Below are 24,604 nucleotides of genomic sequence, written 5' to 3' on the forward strand. Positions count from 1 at the left end.
AAGGTTAAATTATAGTTAAATTTAGACCAGAACTTTTAATCGATGTATACAAAAATGTAAAATTGCGCATTTGAAACAAAAACCATGTATTGCACATAATAATAATAATAATAATAATAATAATAATAATCTAAGAAGACAAAAAGTAAAAAAGTAGCCTATATTCTTTTTTACTATATAGTTTTTGGGTTTTATTTTTTTAGGTGCATGAGTAGTGATCTATTATTTAAGTAAGATAGCTACTTGAACACATGTTTGGATGCATCCTATCTATCTATCTATCTATCTATCTATCTGTCGAGATGAAAATATGTGGCATGATAAATGCAAATAGGCTCAGAGCGAAACAGTGACCATGGGTCAACGACAAGCACCACGGGAGTGACGTAAGCGTCTTCAGCCACTGGACGAGGGCCGAGCTCCCGGGGGAACGAGGCTTTTTAGCGTCAGCACTCACTAATGGTCTATTAAAATATCAACTACTTCAAAGTAAACGGATTTGCCCCACACCAGCTCCCACCCCCTGAAGCTAATCAAACGCGGCGGCCAGGCCAAAAGAGCATAATCATTTTTACGTGGCAGATTACAAGGAACCACTTAGATCCGCTGTCAGAAGATCGGGTGTCCCAACACTCTCGCAAGGGAGTGCAGCTCTCCAAGCGCCAGCAGTGCAGGCTCCTTTAGGGGCACAGCTGTGAAACTGACGGTTTCCGGATGCAACAACTAAAGAGCATCTAAAAGTCACTGAAAGATGCTGGGTCTACGTGCTTTATAAATTATAAAGGACTTATTCCAGTAACGTTTCAGAAAATATTTAACAGAAACAAAATGATTTACGTGGCTTTAAGAACACATTAAAAAGTACGCTGATGTCTGCATTAGCTATATGATTAGTAACTTGTGAGTTTTATAGGCTTATCCATGTGCAATGTTTAATGTTACCATCATTGTCGAATGAAAGCCTACTCTATATCGGACATAAATAAGCTATTCTTTAGTGAATACCTTTCAGTCTATTTTCTGTTTATTTTTATACTTTTTAGTTAAAATACTTTTCAGACCATGTTTAATCTTCGTAACGAGTTAAAAAGCGCGTCAATTAACATGGTTTATCAAATCAATCAGAATTTTAATTCATGAGCGACTAAAAAGTAAACAGCAAAAATGAAAATCCTAAATGTATTATTATTATTATTATTATTATTATTATTATTATTATTATTATTATTATTATTATTATTATTATTATTATTATTATTATTATTATTATTATCCTTAATGTTGTCTTTTATCTTGATGTGGTATAATTTTATGAACAATGCATTCCAGCTGCCCCATGGTCAAAATAAATAAAAAGGATATTTAATTTGTTTTCTCTTCGTCTAATAAAGCAGAGAACGAGTCTATACTTGATTGACATGTTAGAAAAAAAAGGTTGAGGGCAGCTTTGAGGTCAAATACACTCCTCCAATTGCTGGAGGCGACATAAAAATTAGATTTTTCTTTTAAATCTTAAAGCGTGAATTGATAAGTGTTGTTTGATTTTAATATACGCTGATTAGAGTTTCTAGAATCCAGAAAGATTATTAAAAATTTTAAATCATCAAATTATACTTGCCTCATCTCATCTGATGAAACTACACTACGAACTACCTTTTCTACACAAAAGGGCCATATGGTAAATAACACAATTGATGAGCACTTTATTTTCCACATGAGGCCACGGTAGAATCTCTATTAAATACTCAAGAATTTAAAAAGCCATTGATGCATGCTGATGTCAGCATGTCCATAATAAAGAGATACTTGACCAATACAGAAATGGGAGACTAAACGATCTGCATTTTAAAGAATGATGTCACAAAACGCGTTATGTTTTGTGGCTTGTAACAAAATGAAAGCCAATAAGGAGAGGGAGATTGAGCACTGCCCAATCAGAGAAGAGAAGAGCTCAACGAGCTCAGTGCAGGGATCCAGTGGAGAGAGAGAGTGCCAGAAATCTGCCAAGCCCTCGTGCCAAAAACTTTTTACCCACAGACGAATGCGTCCAAGCCATCCTAAGTCAAGACCTGAATCTCGAGGAGTAATACATCATAAAGTAGATATTACTAGGGATTCCCTTACTCGTAGAGATAGACTTTTTCATTGTACAATTCCAGGGCAGTCCGAAATTGTCTGTGGAATAAACTCACTGGAAAGGTTCGGGTGGTGAGGATGGACCGAGCCCCAAGCTCCAGCCCAAGTGGCACCAGTCAAACATCACAACATACCCAACATGAACCCATCAGCTTCGGCATTGACCAGATTCTCAGCGGCACCGATCAAGAATCACAGCAGAACTCGACCAGGAATAATTCCGAGAGCAACAGCAGCAGCGCGAGCGGAGGCTGTTACCATCTCGGCAGCCCAACGGGAGCGAGCGCAACGCCGTACACGACACTAACCGGCACTTTTCATGGTATCGCGGCTCCATATGAGGAGTCCAGTCCATACGGAGTGAACTTGACCCTTGCACCCGGAGGAGTGATTAGGGTCCCGGCTCACAGGCCCCTGGCCGCGGCCGTGCCTCCACCCATGGCCAGCGCGGTACCCGGATTTGGGAGCCTCAGTTTTCCCTGGATGGAGAACAGCCAGCGCTTCGCAAAAGACAGGTTTGCAGGTAAACAAATACTACTATTCTTTCGATCTGTTATTTTCATTTTTTAACAAAAATCCTCGTGGTTGAAGTTATCAGAATCAGGAAATGGTGAATTGACTGCACAAATCACTCAAGTTCACCATTTGCGTTTTATAATAATAACACAAACATAATTGTAAAAAGTCCAAACTCGAAGTGAATTATGTTTTTAAATATTTGTATTTTGAGATGTCGGTGGTTTGTAGATTTGAGAAAAAGTCAAGCAGACTTAGGCTACAACTTATGAAATGTAAAACCGTACTAATTTCTTCTTTTAGTAACCTAACAGACTACTCTCTGGTGTGCTTTTTCTCGTTTTAAATATATTTATTTTTATCTATTATTATTTTTATTTTTTTTACAGCACGGCATTATTATGAGAGAATAACTAAAACAAAACAAAAAACACTTTAGCTATTGTTGATGGCACGCTACAATAACATGCTTTAGCAATAACTTTAGGCCTACGATATTATGTGATGCTTCAGTTATCATTAAAGTGCATTTAAACAATTAGACAATATATGTTATTAGCCTATAGTCTATATTTATATGAACGCACTACGGATTACTCAAATATTCTACATTTAAAAATGACGTATTTAAAGTCTTTGCGAGTTATCGGAATAGAAATGTAGTAGCAAAAATAGCATTAATGCACTCTTTCATTTGCCATTTTTAGTTGTGCAAACTGTGATGTTGTTGCATGTTTGCTCGTGAAAGAATCACAAGGATAAATTGATGGAGGTTTCAATACAGTAAATATTAGATAGTCTGTCTGGGAAACTTGATCCTGCTGTTTCCATAAAGAGGCGGCAGATGAATGGATGCTGAAGAGCTCGTTTTAGTTTTATTTGACCTTGAAGAGCGTGAAACACCTGTACTGGTTATGGGCGAAATTAAATGAAAAGAGCGAGAGAAAGTCAACACCTGAAAATGTTCAGCTTAGGTCAACGTGTCTGTTAACCGCACAAGTAAAAAAGATTTTTTTTTTTTTTTTTGCATGATTTTGCAATATAATTTAAGCGTATTTGACACATTTTAACACATATCTGAATAATTATCTAATCATTAAAATCATTTCATCTATTTTTTTTTAAGAATAAACAGTTTTAATTAGATATGCGGGCATTTGTTTTTGTTTTTCAAATACGTACTGAACATACACCTAGCGTGTTACATAAATACAGAAATAAATGAGTACTGTTATATTTAGTTTAACCGCTCTTTTGCATATGAATGTACACTCTTACAATTCAGGGCTGTCGCATAGATCACCAGCTTTCTTTATTCTGGGGTAAATGGCAAACGTTGTGCCATTAGAAAGACATATCAATATTTCACCAGCTTTAATTATTGCCACCTATAGCTGCGGTAACAGGCGCTCTCTGCTGCTCTGTGCGTTTTAGGTAATAAATAAATTAACAATGTAGGCAATTACTTTCATTAGAAGAACAGCTGCTGTTTGTATTTGATGCAACATTAATAAGATACGTTTTGTGATTTTATTGTACAACCTATATGTAACCTGAGTAACAGGCCTCTCAACAAATCCTAAGAGCATCAGCAATCCATCTATTTATGAGGGTTTTTAGTATTTATCAATCAATAACATAAAGTCTAATTTGACATCTAAAAGGTATAGTGCATGAAGGCATAGAGTAATTTATAATAATGAGGAACACAGTTTCCCTTTGACTCAGCAAGAGTCAGAAACTTGGGCTGATTAATGCAGCACACAATTACACAAACCTTTAAGAGAAAGCTGATTTAATGTGCAAAAAACAATTTGCTTCTTAACAGTCCTTCAGAAAAAAAAAAAGAAAAAAAAAACTTTATCCAATATTTATAGAATGAAAAATTTCTTGATTCTGAGAATATGCAATGCATCCCATTTTTGTGAGCTTGGGCAGTCTGTCTTTACAACATTTAAATGCATTTAAAATATATACACTATAATACTGCAAAAACAACAGTAATATTGTACCTAACATCTTGAAAAAAAATATATATACATTATTAAAAGGCAACAAAACAGATTTTGAATCTTGAAAAGGCAGGTTCCAATTGTGCTTTTTGTCTACTGAGAAAAATTATTTAGTGTGATAGAAGGATGTCAATAAGATGTGTGTCAGACTCTTCATGACTTACCTCACCTCTCACTGGCTTTTCTCTCCTTATTCACATATCACAGCAGCCCTGACGCCTTTCACTGTGGCTCGGCGTATTGGTCACCCGTACCAGAACCGCACACCACCTAAGAGAAAGAAGCCTCGTACGTCTTTCTCCCGAGTGCAGATCTGTGAGCTGGAGAAGCGCTTCCACAGACAAAAATACCTGGCCAGTGCTGAACGAGCAGCTTTGGCCAAAACTCTGAAGATGACAGACGCTCAGGTCAAAACCTGGTTTCAAAACCGCAGGACCAAGTGGAGGTGAGACAGAGAGAGAAAGGCAGATATATTTTAATATAAGATGTAGAAAGGTTTAGAAAAATGGTGAAAAACTCAAGTGTGATCAGGTATGGAACAAAGGCATAAAAACGCCACAGCTTCAACAGACAATATTTGCCCATACATATAATTTTTTTTTTCTAAACATTTGTCTGGACATTGATGGTGTCCAATAACACATACTGTGAAATAGGTGTCCTGATTGTTTTACTGCTGTAACATGGATTTAGCCAGAGGCGCTGTAAACAGGCAACAGAAATTATGGGAATGATAGGCAGATTTACTTGATAAAAATTCAAATCTGGATATAAAATTATTAAACAGACTGAAATGTATATTTTAACTGCCCCATTTAAAAGTTTAACAAACTAAAGACAAGACTGAACTATATATACATTACGGATATAATTTTAATATATTTGATCTATCTATCTATCTTTCTATCTATTTACAGTATCTATCTATGTTTAGGTATATATACCTAAACATAGATAGATACTGTAAATAGATAGAAAGATAGATAGATTAAATATATTAGACTAACCAGATTAGTGTCTGTAATGACCTGAAATCACTTTTCAGATTTGACCTACTAACGGCCATAATATCTGTAAGAATTAATGGGAAAATAATGGTGTTGTCAAGAAGAAATATGAATTATTAATTAAGGCAAGGCACTAATGACATGCCACACTTTGGAGAAAAGGAGGGGCTGCTTGGACATTACACAGAAACTTTTCGGCTCCATGTGCACATCACGAAATTTCAAAAACTTAGATGAATTATACTCAAATCTATATGTTGCTAAAATATTCACACGATTAGTGATTTGTTCCTCAAAGATCTCCATATCTTGTTGTAGTCTTAAATACTTAATGTTGCTTGGAATTTCTTTCACCCTGTAATTTCACCCTTTGCACTGGAAACTGAATATCTGCAGTAAATGTGCACATGAGCAATTTTGTGGCAAATGAAAACCTCTACTCCTCTAATTTTCTCCATCTTTTCCCTCCATCTCATGTCAGGCGGCAGACGGCAGAGGAGAGGGAGGCAGAGCGTCAGCAGGCCAACCGGCTGATGATTCAACTCCAGCACGATGCCTTTCAGAAATCTTTGACTGATTCAGTTCCAACAGACCCACTCTGCATCCACAACTCATCACTGTTCGCCCTGCAGAACCTACAGCCTTGGGCGAGCGAGGAGAGCGGCAAGCTCGGGGGAGTGACTGCGCTCGTATGAGTACCAGAACTCAAGAAGCAAATGACATTCTCGTTCTTTTTTGATGAACTGGGATGTTGGTTGACCTTATTTCCATCCTAAAAGACTATTTCATTCCACAAAAAAGTGAGGAACTAATATTGGCCATCCAACAATGAGCAAACCCATATAAATAAAACAGTTCTGCGTCGTATGAGCCTCTGCAGAATAAACAAAGTCCGTTTTTTTGTGGTGTGTCTGTGAGTACAGAGATTTTTTTTTATCCCCATCAGGGTCAGTTTCATTGACAAAGTCACTTGTAGAAGGGAACAGGCCATCTCAGCTGACCCTTTTACTAATCCACTGATCTTCTCCTCCATCCTTTCATTTGCCCTTCTGCCCCCCTGAGTAATTTCTCCACCACTCAGAGCTGTAGAATACAGGATTAATGCAAAAGAGGGAAGTAACGATGAATTAATTATTTATAATGTGAATTGCATGACCTAAAATGCCCCCAATATGGCCATTTGTGGGGAAAATGGACACAAACACGCACAAATAAACACACACTTTTCTGTCATCGATCTAAGTTATCTTTTTGTCAGGCTGGTAGTATATGGATATTTCATCTTTTTTGGGTTCAAAGGATAACCAGCTACTTTAAAAAAAAATTCTTTTAATGAAACTACATCCCAACCATTTGAGGATTCACATGAAACGTCCAGAAGACAGGCGTATGACGTTGTACAGGGTGGTTGCAATTTATTTTATCGGTTAGATTTACTCAGCAGTGATTCCAAATGCCGCTCAGAAACTCCTCAGAATCATGCTTCCATGGTTGAATGTTGTGTGAAGAGGGAAAGAACAATTTCAGATGAAACAAGGGTTTGTTAGATGCTCCTATAATGTAGGTGTGCTGTTGCATCCCAAACTCTGTATTATACTTTGTATTTGATAAATATGTAAATAGCAAACAAAAAGTAATAAACATTCTGTTTTGGCATTAACACAAAAGGTGTGTTTTGCTTAATTTGTTATTCCCCTAATGTTTTTTTTTTCAAGAAGAGGCATTTTCCAAATCCCTAAGCAGCACTCTTCTCTTGAGTAATGCGTTGCTTTCAGAGGCCCTACTACTGTTCTACACAATTTGATCGACAAATAAATACCGAGTCCTGGTAGTTGCTTGCAGTCGATTATGCCTGCCACAGCAAAGAAGCACTTATGTCCTCACGCAGATAATTGCGGGATCCTGTGGGACCATAAAAATGCCTTTATGCCCTCTGCAACCAACTCCCTCCTCCCAAAGTGCTGACTCTCAGGAACTGACCTGTTTTAAAGGCCTGGGTGGGGGGTAAATGGAGGGGTGTCCATTATAAAGTGATTTAACAGACTCCTTACATTATAATGCTGTCGAAGCCTCCGCAGGGTGAACCTGTGGAGTTCCGCCACAGCTCTTTACGGACAGATGGTTAGTAATGACCTGTGCCAGGGCCTCTTTGACTGGAGAAGGTGAGGTGATGTGTACAGTTGAGTCGGGGTCATCTGAGAAAGCCTTCAGTAATACAGACTCAATGCTCAGGATAATTTACACAGGAAGTATTCCTGGCTCCTTTCCATATCTACAGCCATGCCATCACTTCTACAGTTGCTCAACTACAAATTGCTTGGTAAAAGGCGGTGTTTTGCTGCCCTCTGCTGGCTATTACGTGAAAGTGATCCTATGTCAGTCTACAGCCGCAAACTTATAACGAGAAATGTAATATATATGAAACGTCTAAACATATTAAACATATATTTAACTTATAAGTGCATACAATTATCCAATTTGGTTGAAAAAAAGGTGCAAAACATGTGAATCGTTTTAGAAAATATATGAATATTGGCAAACCGTAGCAACACAACACTGTGCCTAGCTAGACAGGCTCTAAAAGCTGCCAGGGCCGAGCATATCTGCAAACTCATAGGAAACAACCAAAACAATCCAAGGTTTTTATTTAGCACAGTGGCTCAGACGAACTAAATATTTCCTTACAGTTTTCACTGATAAAATATATAGCATCAGAAATACAATAGCAAACGTAGAATCTACAGCATCTTATAATTCCGCTTCATTCATCGCACCCAAAGAAAAATTGCAGTGCTTTACAACTATAGAACGATATGAAGAGCTAAATAAACTTATCACGGCATCTAAACCAACAACATGTTTATTATATCCTGTAGTACCCACTAAATTAATGAAAGAGTTGTTACCTGTAGCAGAAAAACAACTTCTCAATATTATTAACTTATCACGTCCCAAAACCCTTCAAGCTTGCGGTTATTAGCCACTTATTAAGAAACCACTAGATCCTAGTGAATTGGCAACTTACAGACCCATTTCAAATCTTCTGTTAATGTCTAAAATTTTTAGAAAAAAGTTGTTTCTGCTCAATTGTGCTCCTTCCTGTGTAAAAAAAAAAATGAAGTAAAAATATGAAGTATAAAATATATATATATGAAGAATTTCATTCAGGTTTCAGGCCCCATCATAACACAGAAACTGCACTTGTTAAAATTACAAATGACTTCTTGTGTCAGACCAAGGCTGCATTTCATTACTATTTTTACTTGATCTTAGTGCTGTGTTTGACACTATAGATCATGACATACTCATAGATCGATTACAAAACGATATGGGTATTCAAGGGCATGCTTTAAGAAGGTTTAGATCAGGGGTCTCTGAACTCAGTCCTGGAGGGCCGGTGTCCTGCAGAGTTTAGCTCTAACTTGCCTCAACACACCTGCCTGGAAGTTTCCAGCATGCCTAGTAAGACCTTAATTAGCTGGTTCAGGTGTGTTTAATTAGGGTTGGAGCTAAACTCTGCAGGACACCAGCCCTCCAGGACCAATTTTGAAGACCCCTGGTTTAGATTCTACCTGCCCGACCGTTACCACTTTATTTAAACAGGGAATCATCTCAATTAACGCCAGTAAAGTATGGAGTGCCACAAGGATCTGACTTACTCCCTCTGCTATTTTCAATATACATGTTGCCCCTTGATAATATTATTAGAAAATATGGGATTAGTTTCCATTTTTATGCTGATGATACTTAACTATATATTTTAACAAGACCAGATGAAACTTCTAAATAATCTAAGATAACAGAGTGTTACAAATGTAAAAGATTGGATGACCAATAATTTTCTCCTATTAAATTTGATTTCTCCTATTAATTTTCTTCTATTGAATACAATATCTGCACAGGCTACCTATTAAGTTCCCTATCAGTTACAAAATATCACTACTTATAAGGCCCTAAATAGTTTAGCTCCTGCATACCTAACCAGTCTTCAATCACGCTACAATCCATCACGGTCCTTAAGGTCGCAAAACTCTGGACTTGGTAGTATCTAGGAAAGCAAAGTCCACTAAAGGAGGTAAAGCATTTTCACATTTGGCTCGCAAACTCTGGAATAGCCTGATAATGCTCGGGTTCAGACACATGCTCTGTTTAAATCTAGATTAAAGACACATATAGCCAAGCATTCACATAATGCATCTAATAACCTTGTACTTCAGTTATATGTGATCAAATGCACATGATCATTCTTTGCTTGGTTTGAACAGCAGCTCCGGGATGGGAATCCTGATGTAACTTGGAATGACACAAGCTTCAGCCTGGATTCAGCCCTTACGAAGATCTGAGATGACCAAACACCTGAGAAAAGAAGATTCCATCCACCCTGAACCAACATACAAAACTACCAAATTTTCCTGAAAGTTTGATCACAACATATGATCAGTGCTCTTAATAATGCTCACCGTTTGTTTGAATACATGCCATTAACTGCATGATTTTTTTTCTGTACATATCTGCCATATGGACATCACCTAGAAACTTTCACTTTCTGTGAAGCTTTCATTTTCGTGAAAAACTTTATACAAATAAAACTAATATGTCCCCTTATCCTTGCTCTCATTCTTTTAAGTACAAACAATCTTATCATTCACATTTTCCCCCAGTTGAGTGTTGGAAGACATGAGTTATTCGTTCACTTTCTTATGTGTCAGCTGTATTGTTTAAGATTATGATTGTATTTACCTGGTAATAATTTTGAGCGATCATAAAATTCGAGGTGCATAAAATGCTTAGACTAGTCTTACTAGTAAGTCATCAAATTAATTTTTTCTTTAAGACTGGTCATAATTTTACATTGGTTACATAAAAACAGATTTATCCGAAAAAATGAGACTCATTACCCCTTGCTAAATGCTAGGTGTTCAGACTAGTTAAGAAACTCTTAAAGACAGATGTCACAGTCAAGCACAGACTTCTCCAGAGCAACATTAAATGGGTTAACACTTGTGAAATATAAGCTTTATTTGTATTTAAACAGATTTAAGGAAGTCAAAAAAGTGAACCACATCTGAATTGCAGTCCAGAGATTAGATTTAGCTGCACAGACTGTCATATTACATATTCATTGTTGACGTTTGGATTTCTTACAGTTGACTAATCAATCCCAAACATTCAATACATCCCACCTTCAAGCATATTACAGGATACTGATATTGACAATTACAAAAATAACGAACTGCTGAAATAATGGAATTCATCACTGATACCATTCTGAAAAACCATTAATCATGCATTGCAAATCATGTCAAGCTGAATTCAGTAAATTGATTCTCAGGCACATCTCCAATCAGAATGCCATACACATTTCCATGTCATTTTAAAGAAACCATGGAAGGGTAGTCAACAAGCTACCAAATTAAGGCCACACTCCCTGCACATGACAACACCACAGGGGTGAGGAGAGGCCAGATCGCAAAGGATGAAAAAGGTAATGTTCTGAGTTAGTCTTTTCAAGGAATGGCACGGATTTGAGAAAAACTGAGGGGTATGTTGGACAAACATAATATTGAAGGTAACCAAAAAGTAAAACCATGGTCAAAAAAAAAAAAGGTGCCTAATAATTTAAGCAAAATAAAAGGGGTTTTAGTTATTTTATTTGACACTCTGTCTCCATTTCCAGAGCTCCTCGATTACCTTGAAGGAAAAAACAAAAAGCAAAAGAACAGGTAAGACCTTCATTCATGATAGGAACTTATTATAATTAATTCAAGCATACAATGACTTGAATACACCTCTTTGATAATTAACATTTTACTTTAATTTATTTTAAACATTTGGGGGCCAAAAAAAAAAAACCTGTGTCCCAAAATTATGAATTTCCTCATTAAAACTTTTCATATTATTTCTTATATAAAAAGCAACGAAGCAGTTATGTTAACACTTCATAAATATTTGAAAAACTACTGTGTGCCAAATCTAAACTCACAAACATAAAAAAAAAAAATCTGTCTTAAGACATTATTTGTCATTGTTGTGTTGACAAATGTTCAATGGTCAAAAGAGGTAGCTCCACCCGAGACTCACACGATTGGTAGAGTCAGTGTTGCTGTTGCAGACCAGTCAGAATATATATATTTTTTAATTATTATAAAATAGAATATTATTACTAAAATATTTATTTTTATATTTAATATTACTGTAATACAAACAAAATGTAAAAATTATTTTATTACACAAAATATTATTACACATTAAAAACAAAAACATTTACACTAGCGAATTTGAGTAGCCTATTATTTTCTATTCACTATTAATTCCTATAATTGAGTGTAATTTCTATAAATATTCTGAATGAACCACAAAGACAACATTATATTAACTAGCTTAACTTGGAGGCAAGTAATGGCAGTGAAGGTGAAGCTGAGAAGTATGAGGGGCCGTACAGGCCATAATTATTGAAAAGCCTCTTACAAGCACTAGTGAAACGAAAAACATTGATAAACCTTAGTGAAATTCATTCATATGCATAACTGAAAAACCTCTTACATACACGAGTGAAACGAAAAGATCAACCGTAGTGAAATTCATTCATATGCATAACTGAAATAAGTAAAGATTTCAGTAGATGATGAGAGCTAATTTCACTTGAAATCATTTAGTTCAGTAAAAGAACAGACACTACAATTAAAAACTGAAAGCGGCTGCTCAATGCAGGTGCAGCGTGCCGAACGACAGTCATCACAGATCAGATTTCATTTATCCAGTGAGGAGAGTGTGTCGAGCCGACTGACAAGAACAGTGAGGTGAGACAGACAAAACGATCGCGGATGATTTAGTTTCGAAACGAGACGCAAAAGCGCCTGTTTGGCAATATTTTGGATTTTGAAAAGCCTGTTGACTTTTGCCGTTTATCTAAGGTGATTTTGGGGTGGTACTAAAAAAAGTACCAGGTACTGTACCCAGTGGAAAACCCCCCAAAAGTGAACCGTACCGAGCCGTACCATGCAGTGGAAAAGCACCAATAGAGAAGCACCTTCTGTGTAACAAGATGCTGTCCCTGATTCCAGTCATTTATCTGACAAAGTCATCATGGCTGTAAGCACGTAGTTTTACAGTGATTTGTGGGGTGATATCTATATCAAAACAACATAACACAATAGCAGTGCACATACCTTTGCTTCTGTGACTTTGAAGCCGTTCTTTACATAGTTCTCAAACTTCGGCTGTAATTTTGGCAATGCTACACCCTGAGGAAAAAAACAAAAAAGCGTTTTAATTGCTATTTTCTGGTATGTTTTTTTTTTTCTTTTCAAAAATATCATGGACTAACCAAACTTTTCCTATAATATCCCATCGATCAAACCATAGAATGATAATGGTTTCTTACTAAACACAATAACTCATTGGCTACGTTTACATGCACAATTTTTGGTTCAATCAGACTGAATTCATTTCGATTGATGAATCTGAATGTAGTGTTTACATGAACGCTAAAAGTGATCGGGTTGATGTGCGCATTTATGTCACAAGCTTCAAATCGGAATTGATATTTTTTGACATGCGCACACTGCACAAATATAGAGTTTCTCACTGTTTGCACATAATAACCTCTTCTACACGGTTTCTTTATTTGTTTTTAACAGCAGAATGAATATGTATCTATTTATGGAAAACATGTAAAGGAATGCAAAGGAAAACATACCTTTTCTACACTCGCCATCATCTTGGCTTTGATCTCTGGGACAGTGAAAACCCGTGGCGTCTGTGGCGACTGTGTTTTTTTGTCATCCTTTTTGTTCTTTTCAGGAGTCTTGTTCTGTTTAGCAGGCGTATTGGCCTTGGGTCCTTTTCCGTTCTGTGCAGGGGTCTGTGGTTTGGATGGTGCCTTCTTTTCCTGACAGAAAAATTGGGAAAATAAGCATTTCTGATCACACTTTTAAACATTCTACAAGACGAAGGGCCTGATTAACTAATTTTACCTTTACAGGAGTTTCTTCTTCACTTTCCTCCTCCTCAACATCTTCATCATCCTCCTCATCATCATCCCTGGAACGTAAAATAGAAATATAATTTCATTTACTTTTTTTTTTTTTTTTAAATACTATTTCTAAAACACTAAATACGTATGACTTTACATAGATGGCAAAGACAACACTTACTCATCATCATCCTCCTCTTCATCCAACTTCATTTTTTTCTATGAGAGAAAGTTGGTTAGAAAATGAGACAAATTACACATACATACATACATACATACATACATATATTAGGGCTGGGCGATATAGCTAAAAAAGATATCAATAATATGTTTCATATCGTTTGGTATCGATAATTATTGACATTTTTTATAACCTTTTTTAAAACAGAGCAATAGAAATAAATGTTTAAATTTAACCACTGCATTTTTAATTTGCCCTCGGGAAACAAGTCAAAAGTTTCCTTAAGACTTATTTAATCTGCATATAAAACATAAGAAAGGAGATATTTGTTTACATTTTATTTCGTTTGACTGTTAAAAAAAAAAAATAAATAAATAAAAAAATTTATATATATATATATTTTTACAGTCAAACAAAATAAAATTTAAACATATCTCCTTTCTTATGTTTTATATGCAGATTAAATAAGTCTTAAGGAAACTTTTGGTTTGTTTCCCGAGGCCACAGGAGGGCGCAATGAGCAAAATAATGCAGCGCATTAATTGTCAATTCAAATAACGGTCTATAAAAACATGCATAACAGCTAAATTTACATATATAAATCAAATATAATTTTGTAAACTGCATAAACAATTATGAACAAAACAGCATCATGCGTTTATGCATTGCTTAGCCTAATACAAAGAGCCAAATCGCCGACCACACAGATTGCATTTAACCCTCTAAGCGCCAAATTGCGACAAGACATCATACTTAATAAAATGTAGTTCCTAATATGGTGTAATATCTCATTTGTATTCCCTACCACTAGATGGCAGACATGTAGTACTTCGATTCTCATATCGGGATATCAATTTTGGCCATATCGTCCAGCCCTATATCGAACATTTTTTAAATATCGTTATCGATGGTGTACCGTCGATAAATATCGATACCGTTTTATCGCCCAGGCCTAAAATTACATATACATATATATATATAAATTAAAGGATCCTAATTCATTCCAGAACTTACTGAAAGCTTCTGAGTCACCGACGCTGGCCTCTTCTTAGCTGTGGTCAGCGTCTCTTCTTCTTCCTCCTCTTCCTCCTCGTCTTCATCAAAGGACTGGTCTCCTTCCATGACTGAAAGAAAAGTTCAAAAAATAAGAAGCTTCCTGAAATTCCCAAAGCAGTTTTCTATTAGTTCTTATCTAAGACAATCCCAAATAATCATACACCTCTTCAAGTATTATGAAATACTCACTGACGAGATGCTGTCCACTAATGTGAACTGGACCGGAACCAGAGCGTAGACGGAACACAACAGGTGGCGTGATCTCAAACCCACCCAAACACACCTGCGATACAAACACATCTTTACTTAAATTCAACAAGAGCAATTCATGGAGATCAACTCAAGTTTACCCAAAAGATGTGTGAAATGACATTGCTCAATGGATGGACACTGTACTTACGCTGGGGAGAGAGGAAGGCTTGAGAGTGGCCAGAACTACCTTGACCTTCTGACCCTCTGAATCTTGCCCTTCGATCTCCACAACGTTCAGTTCGTCTTTTGTTGTGGGATCAACGCAGGCCTGCAACAATTAACAAATAAACAAATGCCTTATATATGAAATTTAAAAGTTACTGAAAATTGGAGGACCGTTTAAAAAAGGCCACATACCATTCTGACTGACAACTGATGATCATAATTGTCATCCTCTGGATTAAAACGGACCTCCTTGCCTGCCTGGAGCTCACAACCTGTAAAAACAAACAAGTTTATTTTAAAAGTATTTAAAAAAAGCATTAAGATCCCTCCTTTAATGAAGTTTAACTTCTGCAAACCTGTATTCTCAAGCAATACTCTCTCCAAACCAATGAAGAGATTCATTTACTTTGGCACGTGGTCCACAATACAGATCTTTAGGTTTTTTTAAAAAGTCAGTGAACCACTCGGCCTGATTCAATCCGATTCGTGAAAGAAAATCATTCTGCCCAGTTTCGTGAACCGATTCATTGAAATAATCTAGCTCCAAAGAATGATTCGTTCACGATAATTTTTATAGCCTGCATTTCACTGCATCGGTTTTTTACATTTACGAGGCTCTACTGCAACAAAACTAACAAAATGCAGCCATAGTTTCAGGTGGAAGCAAGGAACTACACGTGGCAAGGTTTGCGAGATGCTCTACAGGTTGAAATTTTAATTTACTGCTCAAGGCCTGACAATGCAGACGGAATTTTTTAACCAGGGTCGCGTTTTTATAATAAGCAAGTAGATGATGGAGAACACTGATGGCAATAGTTTTAAACGCCGTTAGCGTTGGTATAATTAGAGCAAATAACCTGTGTGTGTTTGTTAGGAAAACGAAATTTAGGGGAAAAAAATAACCTAATGAGCTTTCAGTTGACTTATGACATATAACTAATAATACATTTTTAAGTTAAAGGCTAGCGAGCGAAATTCAGACACTTGAAGCGTTGTCTCATCTAGTAACACGTGGAGCACAGTGACGCCATTTTGAAGCGCCAGTGAGTGCACGTGTTTAGCGAGCGCGTGCAGGGAGACACGAGCTGTGGCGGTTTCGTTGTTTTAATAACTTATTCAATTTGTAATTTTATTTCGAATTTGATCATAAAGGCTAGAACAGACATAAATAGGTGTCAGATTAATTGCTAACTACCACTATGAATAATCTAGTGCTAACCGATTAGCTAGTGCGAATGCTCTACACGTGTTGTAGTTTAATGTCACTCCACATCCAGCCATTTAATAGCTATATTACAATGCATGTATACCAGCTAACACATCAACACGTGTTTTTAAGCAAGTTAAGTCTGACAATATAACTTGGGGTAGTTGGCAGGCTGCGATAACGCCATGCTCTTACAAGTGCATATCGCCAAGTTTACGTACTATACGTGTGATCTAATAGACTATATGACAAGAACGGATCAAGATAAGTATTTATCGCATCACATACCGTACAGGAAGGTTTGGGGACCCATTTGTTCGAGATCCATCTCTGTTGGCTATATGAGTGGCTGTACGTAGACTGAACTGTGCCGCGCGCTCGAGTGCAGGATGGACACATTAACCCACATTGAGTATGTCACGCCCATTACTGGGACGGTCCTCCTGCTCAGCCAATGAATAAGCTCCATATCACGGAGTTCTTCTTCTTCTTCTTCTTTTAGGATTTAATGGCGGTTGGCAAACCAACTTAAAAGGTGCATTTCCGCCACCTACTGGAAAGGAGTGTGAAGCGCACAATGAATAGGAACTTTAGAAACAAGAGCTACCTTATAAAAAAAAGTCCATCAATTTCTGAATATGGATTTTAAAATTCAACTTCGAATCCATCCATATTCCTAGAAATCGAACAACTGATGTTTGCGCCAACTCTTGACCATACATTTTTATCACGGAGTTTGGTGCTAGGTTGAGATGCGCTCTGCAGTCTAGAGCATGACATTTATCCGGCTAAAATCGTGTCTTGGAAGATTTAAATTAAATGTGTTCCATTTGCGAATTGTTTGCATCAATAAAATAAATCACTGTAAAAATGTTTGTTCAAAGTAAAGAAAAAGATTATTAAAGTACTGTAGTTCAATTAGTGTATATATATATATATATATATTCTGTTGTCTCTTTAGCAAAGCAAGCAGTGAAACATTTTAATAAAACGTTTACATAAATGATTAACATTAAACATGATGAATTTAAGATGTCATAATCAAGTTTTTAAATAATAATAATTCACAATAAAGTGATGGCGTTCATATACTCTACCAGCACCTAGGAAAAAAATAATAATAACCCAACAGAATGACCCCAAATCTTCAGAGTATAAACAATGAAATAAGAAAACACAGCTGAATGTTATTCCACAAATGTTTTTAATCGGTTTTGACTGAGATTTGAATTGCACAGCATATTTCTGATACTTTTTCACAGTTTATATCTGCCTCATCGGACATTTCTTCATGTGGCACCATACTTGCAAGAATATACATAGCTTATATGTCTTCCAAATGGCCCTGACCCATAAATAATTATTATTTTTCCTTCTTTTCCTTCCTTGTATTTGTCCTTCTTGAAAGTATGCAGAGGTATCTGGGGACAGAAGGGTATCCAGGGACTAGATTGTCATTTGTTGGGCTTGAATACAGTTGTGATTTTGTAGTTTCCTTAATACTCCTGACTTACTTAGACACACACACTTTTAACTTCTGTCCCACCTTATTCATTATGATCTGGTGGGCAAAAATGGCTTGGCAAGTACTGAGACAGATAGACATACATTAAGCGGGTGGACTGGAAACAACAATTGCTAATAAACAACGCTTACAAGACAAGACAAAATCAACATTCAATTAAGCATCCTTTAAACCCCATGTCATAGATAAATAAATCATAAAATTAGATTTTTTGAAGGCCAGCATATTTTCAAGCAACTGATAGGGAACAAATCTGCTGTTTTTTCTCATGCAAGCTCTTTTGGCAAAGAAAGCAAGCAAAGGAGGCTGTATTTCCTCCTGAATGCAGTTCCAGTACACCAAATGTAAAGTCCTGAGCTCTAGGGTCAAGCAAATGAAAAAAGCCACTCAAGCTTTCTTTTTCGTAGGGAAGAAGGATGTTGATCATCACCACCCACTAGTCAGGAAATGCCTTTCAAACATATGTAGTCTTCCGTGGCTGGATCAAAGTGGATTCTGGGCAATTTCCCAAAACACCAGCAAGAAACAACACTGAATATGTTACAAAGTTTGAATAGAGAGAGAAAAACAAAGCCCACAGACTCTTATCCCTCTCTGGCCATCATATTCCCCCAGAACTCAGTTCAGTGAAATATAGCAAATATATATTTAAACGTAAAATCCCTCTTGCATTATTTCGTGTTCATTTCTTCTTCTCTACATCACATTTTCAAAGAGCTGCATGGATCTCATCATGTTTTCATCCTGGTGAAAAAAAGAGAGAAACGTTTAGGTGTAATTCATCAGTTTGACCACACTGAGGCAGTATAACCTTTTCAGCGAAACTTGATCCCGTTACATGACCATTGCAAAGGATTTTCGTTTTTTTATTTATTTTTTTATTTTATAAACATACAGTATATGGCTTTTTCAAGTAACTAATGCTGTTTTTGAGCCATGAATCATTTTGCATGTTTAAGATTACTATTACTATTCTAGCAGAAAGTTATGTCAAAAAGTATTGACAGGATGCAGTTCCAAATTCAGACTTAAATAGATTACAGCATGCAATATGAACATACCTCCTGACAGGCAAGGACAAACTCTTCCAATGTTACAACTCCATCTTTGTTTTTGTCCATTTTCTGTAGGAGAGAGAACATTAATTTGGGTTGCTCTGACATTTTTTTGTCTGTAAAAATCACACATAGAGTATTGCTACGGATGAATATAACTATTCATACAAATGTTTTATCACAAAATCAAAAGAAATGTATAAATCAATAAGAAAATGAAGTATACTTTGAACCACATTATAATAACAAGAATTTAATTAATGAGAATCACCACTGAGTATATTGGGAATGAAAAAAAAAAAAAAAGTTAATTAATTTTGTCATTTTGTTGCAAAACTTAAACTTTTTTTAACATTCACTAAATAATTACTAAATACTGACCTCAAAGAAGACATCCACATGCTGTTTTGGTACATCCCCTTTTAAAGCCGGATACGTGTACTTCCCCATCATGTCATAGATGGCCCTCACTATCTCTGTCATTTCCTGTGAGGTACATGAAGACTGAGTAATTGAATTAAGTTATGTTAATTACGGCTGCCTATTTAAATATGATATACCTCCTTATTGATAAATCCGTCTCTGTTAATGTCATAGAGATGAAATGTCCATTCTAGTTTCTCTCTGACCGTCCCTCGCAGTAGAGTAGATAGTCCCATCACAAAGTCCTGAGAGAGAGCCAGAAAATAAATCCTGTGTGTAATGTCACTAAAAAAATAATATTTCTTGCTGTGCGCCACATTGTTCATACCTCAAACTTTATGGATCCATCATTTCTGGTGTCAAACGCATTGAAGAGATAATGTGCATATGTGCTGGCATCTGGTACAGCAATGACAACAGATGAAAACAATAGACACTTTAATTCTCTAAAATGTAGCCGTTGTACCAATGTAATATTTAAGGATTTCTCTTTTTTTTTAAGTACCTCCATGTGGAAAAAACTGTGCATAGATGTGTTTAAATGTCTCCTCATTCACCACTCCACTTGGACACTCCTGAGAGGAAAACAAAACATATTATTTAAAATTATAAATATATTATTGGCTTGAAACGGAGTCTTGCATATGCATATTGGATATAATAATTGAAGCTCCACAGGCCCGTAGTAGATGTAATTGGATTAGTTAAATTATAGAATATAATAATAATTTTATTAAAATATTTTTGTATTATAATTATAAATGTGATTTTTAAAATACATTTTTAATAATTATTCTACAAATCACCTGCAGTTATGTATCACATTTTATTTTCGTGAGAATGGTAAAAAATATGATGGGCTTCAATGCTCAAACGAAACAGGTTGAGAAGCATTGCCATTAAATGCCACACAGTGTTTTTGGTAAAGCTTTTTTAACCCAATAAATATGAGCTGCTGTGTGGGTTGCTGAGCCTTACTGTTTATGTGTGTCTAATAGAGCGTGTGAATGCTGGTATTGTGAAATATGACTAGCTGACTGTTGCTTGAGGCTAGCACACAGTGATTAGTGACACGCTAGATAATGCATAGAGGAATAATAAGAGTTTACAGAGTTTTAAAGACAGATGAGACACGGCAAACAGAACCACGGGGACAGTATATGCAGATGAGATGTGATGATGCATAAGAGAAGATATTGAGGCATAAGGATACATTACATACACACTATAAGCTTCTTATCAGATTCCAAAATGTGTCAAAAGATATTTGTGTAAAGTAAATGTGCAGATGTGGGAGTGATGCAACGGATGAGATGAGAAATACCGGGCAGCGTACATTTTTGAAGCCTCTGTAAAGGACTTGTAACTCTTGCTTGGTGAAGTTCGTCTGCGCCTCGAGCTGCTCAAGACCCTCAGGCCGATGGCAGACCATTGTCATCTCTAATTCATCATCTACATTATCTAGAGAGAGAAAGCAAGCAACATGTCAGTTTCAGGCTGATAAATGATCACTGCTTGCTCAGCGGTTGCTCTTTCACAGCACAGTAAATATCAACATTTTCTCAGATGCTCCTTCTCCAATTTCTTTAGAGAAATAAAAGTGAGACAAATAAGACAGTTGTTGATAGAGCAAGGCTAAGAATTGGATGATAAATGACTGCATTCACATGGAAATCTCAGCCTTCATCTTAGCAAATTTGAGCACAGTGTGGGAAAATATTGAAGAGTCTTTTGAAACTCTAGAAGACACTTGTGAATTTCTTAAAACCTTGGAAGCAAGAGACTTAATAATGAATACTTTATTATTATTTAGTAGTTTGATTTTAAGTTTTACACATTAACCCACATATTTTTACCTTTTTTATTTACACGTTACCCTTGGGTGAAATTATGCGTAGTCATGATATTGCTTTCCACTGCTACGCAGATGATATGAAATTGTATGTCCCGATAAAGCCTGGTACCACGAATGCATCCTGTATCATGTCCTGCTGCACCAAGATGGGATTTCGAAAAATGTTTTGCAATTGAATGACTCCAAATCAGAGGTGCTTATAATTACCCCATGCAGCTATATGAATATATAAAAATAAATTAGCCCTAAAAATCCTATAGTGTTTCCGGCCAAAAATGACTGGCCTTTAAAAAAAAATTGCTTGTGAATCTTTCATTATGCTATATTATAACTTGTTTTCTTTCAGTTTGCACAGGATTTGAATCTCTTATTGGAAATTATTGGACATAGGCCTTATTGATCTGAGATTTTGCATCTCAGTTTTTTGAGTGAAAAAAAGAACATTATTTGTGGTTCATAATATAATGTTCATTTAAAAAGAACATACTACTCAATTCCAAAAAATAAATGTTTTTTTCACACATTTTTTTTTTTACGCCAGTCATGTTTGATGGGAACAGCTTTTAAAAAACTGGGGGGAAAATCCTAAATGTTGGAAAGAATCCTTGTGCTAATTGGGTGACACCTCCCCATGTAAATATGCCAGTAGCGTAGTGTTGTTTGGTGACGTGAAAAAAGAATATTAAACAATGGAACACTTAATATTGTGCTTTACCACTGGAGACAACGGGAAGACAAATAACGGACATAAACATTGAACAATGGCAAACACAAATTGGAAAGATTTAATGACAGAGAAAATCCTAAGTTGTAATGCTCAGTAACACTTTCTAAAACTGACTATTATAATTTACATTATAATATAGTCTAATCTGCATCAAATTTAGAGACCATCATGCTGATCCACATCAATAGATGGCAGTACAACGTCTAAAGGTGTGGTCAAAAATTTGCAGGCGAAAAAGATCCATTGTCTGTTGTCAATAGGGTATTAATGTATGGAGCACAGCTCACACAAAAGTCACTTTCAAACAAAGCAGCTTTCTGTTGGTCAGCATTGGAATCCATGCATGACCAACCTAAACCTGATGCAAAATCTGCGGGTAAATCATTTACTCTCAGACAAAATTCCTGATAGTGTGGATATTGAAATGACTGGATTTTACCCGTCAAAATGCGTTGAACAACCATATTTGACTGCACCATCACTCCATTGTGGTATCAGTACTTAAAGTACACAAAGAACAGCAATGCTAATGCTAGCTAGCTAACTACTGAATGTCCCTTAAACAACAAGTAATCTTTAGTTTGGATTTTAGTTCGCTCTTTAGTGTGGGTAACCTTTTCTTCACCAGTGCAGCTGGTGAGATTACGGAAGCATCATGGGATTGTCGGTGGTGATTAGAAACACACTGTTTCCCTTTGCAAAAACAGAAACTGTGCTCGGGGCAAACCCACAATGTACACCTCCACTTCAAAGACTTTCACTTTGGTAGGAAAGAAACTGGGATGAATCATATGTTTCGAGATACACACAAACACACACAGGCTCATACACACTTGTGCACTCGCCCCCTGCAGGCCTTGCTTCTGCTGCTGCTGTGTCAGCTCCGGCAAAATGATTGGTTGTGGGTAGAGAGGCAGATGGGGTGATGGGGGAAATCAGTAGAATGAATGAAAATGGCCATGAGTGGCTTGAGGGAAGACCTTCATCTTTCACAGAACACTGGAGAGCCATTGCATCTCCTTATAAATGCTCCAGCCCTTTATAAATGCTCTCTCTAGTTTTACACACACACACACACACACGCACACACACACACACACACACTTTAACCTCCCATATATCCTGAAACACCCAGAGATGTACATATATACCCATAAAGTGATGGTGCTAACGGTTAAAGTTTTAAAATATTTGAGATGTTAAAATACTTTCTCATTTTGTTATATTGATTATTAAGTGTGCAGAGGGAACTATAAGAAAGCTATCCGTAGGATGATTTCCCTGAAGAGTATGAACATTGTGCTGCTTTCAAAAGCTCAATTCGTTTGAGCAATCCATTGTGTCACCTTTGGCTCGACCAATAGTGTGATTTTGGGGCGTGGCTACCTATAATAAGTTTGGCTGCTAATGTCAGGGGTGTGTTCCTGAATGCAGGATTGGACCATATTGTTGTTAAACCATATGTTGGTGAAAACATAGTTCTCTATTTGATAGGGCTCCAAACTATTTTGGATTAAACTTTCAATGCCAATCTATTACCTCAATTTTCCCCTTGTACTCAACATTTGGTCACAAAAGCTTTATGATTTTTTTTAGCACAGCCAGTAACACAACTCTCAGCCACTAATGAGATTTATTTATTCTTTATAGTGCTCAGCATTTTCTGAACACATAAAAGCACCAACACAGTCACACAAGAAGATAAAGAATGATCTCATTAGCTATTTCTGGAATTTATGGAAAATTGATTTCATCATGTTTAGCGGATATTCCCAGCTAAAGACCTGCTTAGAGCAGTATGAATGTCTGAGGTCCTACAGGCTGTCTTATGCTGGTGGGTAATTTGTGGCCAAACCAATATGCTTTTCATCAGCAACATTTCACCAGCATGATATTTCTGGTGAAGATGGTTGAAAATGGAAGTTTGCTGGTTAAGCTAGTTAAAAATCCCGGGGACATAAGCATCCAAAATACAACATGCACTACTATTAAAAAGTTTATATTTTAAGAAAAGTAATATATTTATTCAGCAAGGTCCCATTTAATTGATCATAATTTACAGCAAAAAACATTTGCAATGTTACAAAATAAATGCTGTGTGTTTTATTAATCAAAGATTTCTGAAAAAAAGTATGGTTTCTTCAAAAATATTAAGCAGCACAGCTGTTTTTACCATAATAATATGAAATGTTTCTTGAGCATCACACAATGATTATGTGACACTTAATGCTGGAGTAATTGCTGGTGAAAATTCAGCTTTGTCATCACAGAAATAAATAACATTTTAAAATCTATTAAAGGGGTCATATGATGCGATTTCAAGTTTTCCTTTCTCCTTGGAGTGTTACAAGCTGTTCGTGAATAGATAAGATCCCTAAAGTTGCAAAGACTAAAGTCTCAAACCCAAAGAGATATTCTTTATAAAAGTTAAGGCTCGTCCACGCCCTCCTGAAACACCTTGTTTAAACACACCCCCACATGTCTATGTCACTGTGTGGGAAGATTTGCATAA

At 36.3% G+C, this 24,604-nt stretch overlaps 3 protein-coding genes across 5 annotated transcripts in view; 1 reads left to right on the forward strand and 2 right to left on the reverse strand.

The window, feature by feature from the left end:
* The first annotated feature begins 1,823 nt into the window (after positions 1 to 1,823).
* On the forward strand, positions 1,824 to 6,641 carry LOC107742409 (T-cell leukemia homeobox protein 3-like). Its single transcript, XM_016555352.1, has 3 exons — positions 1,824 to 2,659; positions 4,872 to 5,109; positions 6,153 to 6,641. The coding sequence occupies exons 1-3, from the start codon at positions 2,215 to 2,217 to the stop codon at positions 6,364 to 6,366; spliced, it is 897 nt and encodes a 298-aa protein (XP_016410838.1). The 5' UTR covers positions 1,824 to 2,214; the 3' UTR covers positions 6,367 to 6,641.
* A 4,015-nt stretch (positions 6,642 to 10,656) lies between these two features.
* LOC107742365 (nucleophosmin-like) lies at positions 10,657 to 16,920 on the reverse strand. Its single transcript, XM_016555305.1, is given in 10 exon segments — positions 10,657 to 11,362; positions 12,841 to 12,915; positions 13,371 to 13,562; positions 13,648 to 13,714; positions 13,819 to 13,865; positions 14,842 to 14,951; positions 15,073 to 15,166; positions 15,284 to 15,403; positions 15,493 to 15,572; positions 16,796 to 16,920. Coding segments are annotated over 10 exon segments (867 nt in total). The 5' UTR covers positions 16,836 to 16,920; the 3' UTR covers positions 10,657 to 11,320.
* Positions 16,921 to 18,297: 1,377 nt separating this feature from the next.
* Positions 18,298 to 24,604, reverse strand: part of LOC107742366 (Kv channel-interacting protein 1-like) — a 39,714-nt gene continuing 33,407 nt past the window's right edge. For all 3 annotated transcript variants that reach the window (XM_016555306.1, XM_016555308.1, XM_016555307.1), the window contains exons 2-8: positions 20,847 to 20,971; positions 20,016 to 20,085; positions 19,839 to 19,909; positions 19,648 to 19,755; positions 19,469 to 19,573; positions 19,094 to 19,156; positions 18,298 to 18,776 (exon numbers count right to left, since the gene is read on the reverse strand). In XM_016555306.1, the coding sequence (XP_016410792.1) occupies positions 18,729 to 18,776; positions 19,094 to 19,156; positions 19,469 to 19,573; positions 19,648 to 19,755; positions 19,839 to 19,909; positions 20,016 to 20,085; positions 20,847 to 20,971 (590 nt within the window). In that variant the 3' untranslated portion in view covers positions 18,298 to 18,728. The remainder of the gene's footprint in view (positions 18,777 to 19,093; positions 19,157 to 19,468; positions 19,574 to 19,647; positions 19,756 to 19,838; positions 19,910 to 20,015; positions 20,086 to 20,846; positions 20,972 to 24,604) is intronic.

Source organism: Sinocyclocheilus rhinocerous, unplaced genomic scaffold (assembly GCF_001515625.1).
Source record: "Sinocyclocheilus rhinocerous isolate Xijiao unplaced genomic scaffold, SAMN03320098_v1.1 scaffold1127, whole genome shotgun sequence".
Classification (NCBI taxonomy): Eukaryota; Metazoa; Chordata; class Actinopteri; order Cypriniformes; family Cyprinidae; genus Sinocyclocheilus; species Sinocyclocheilus rhinocerous.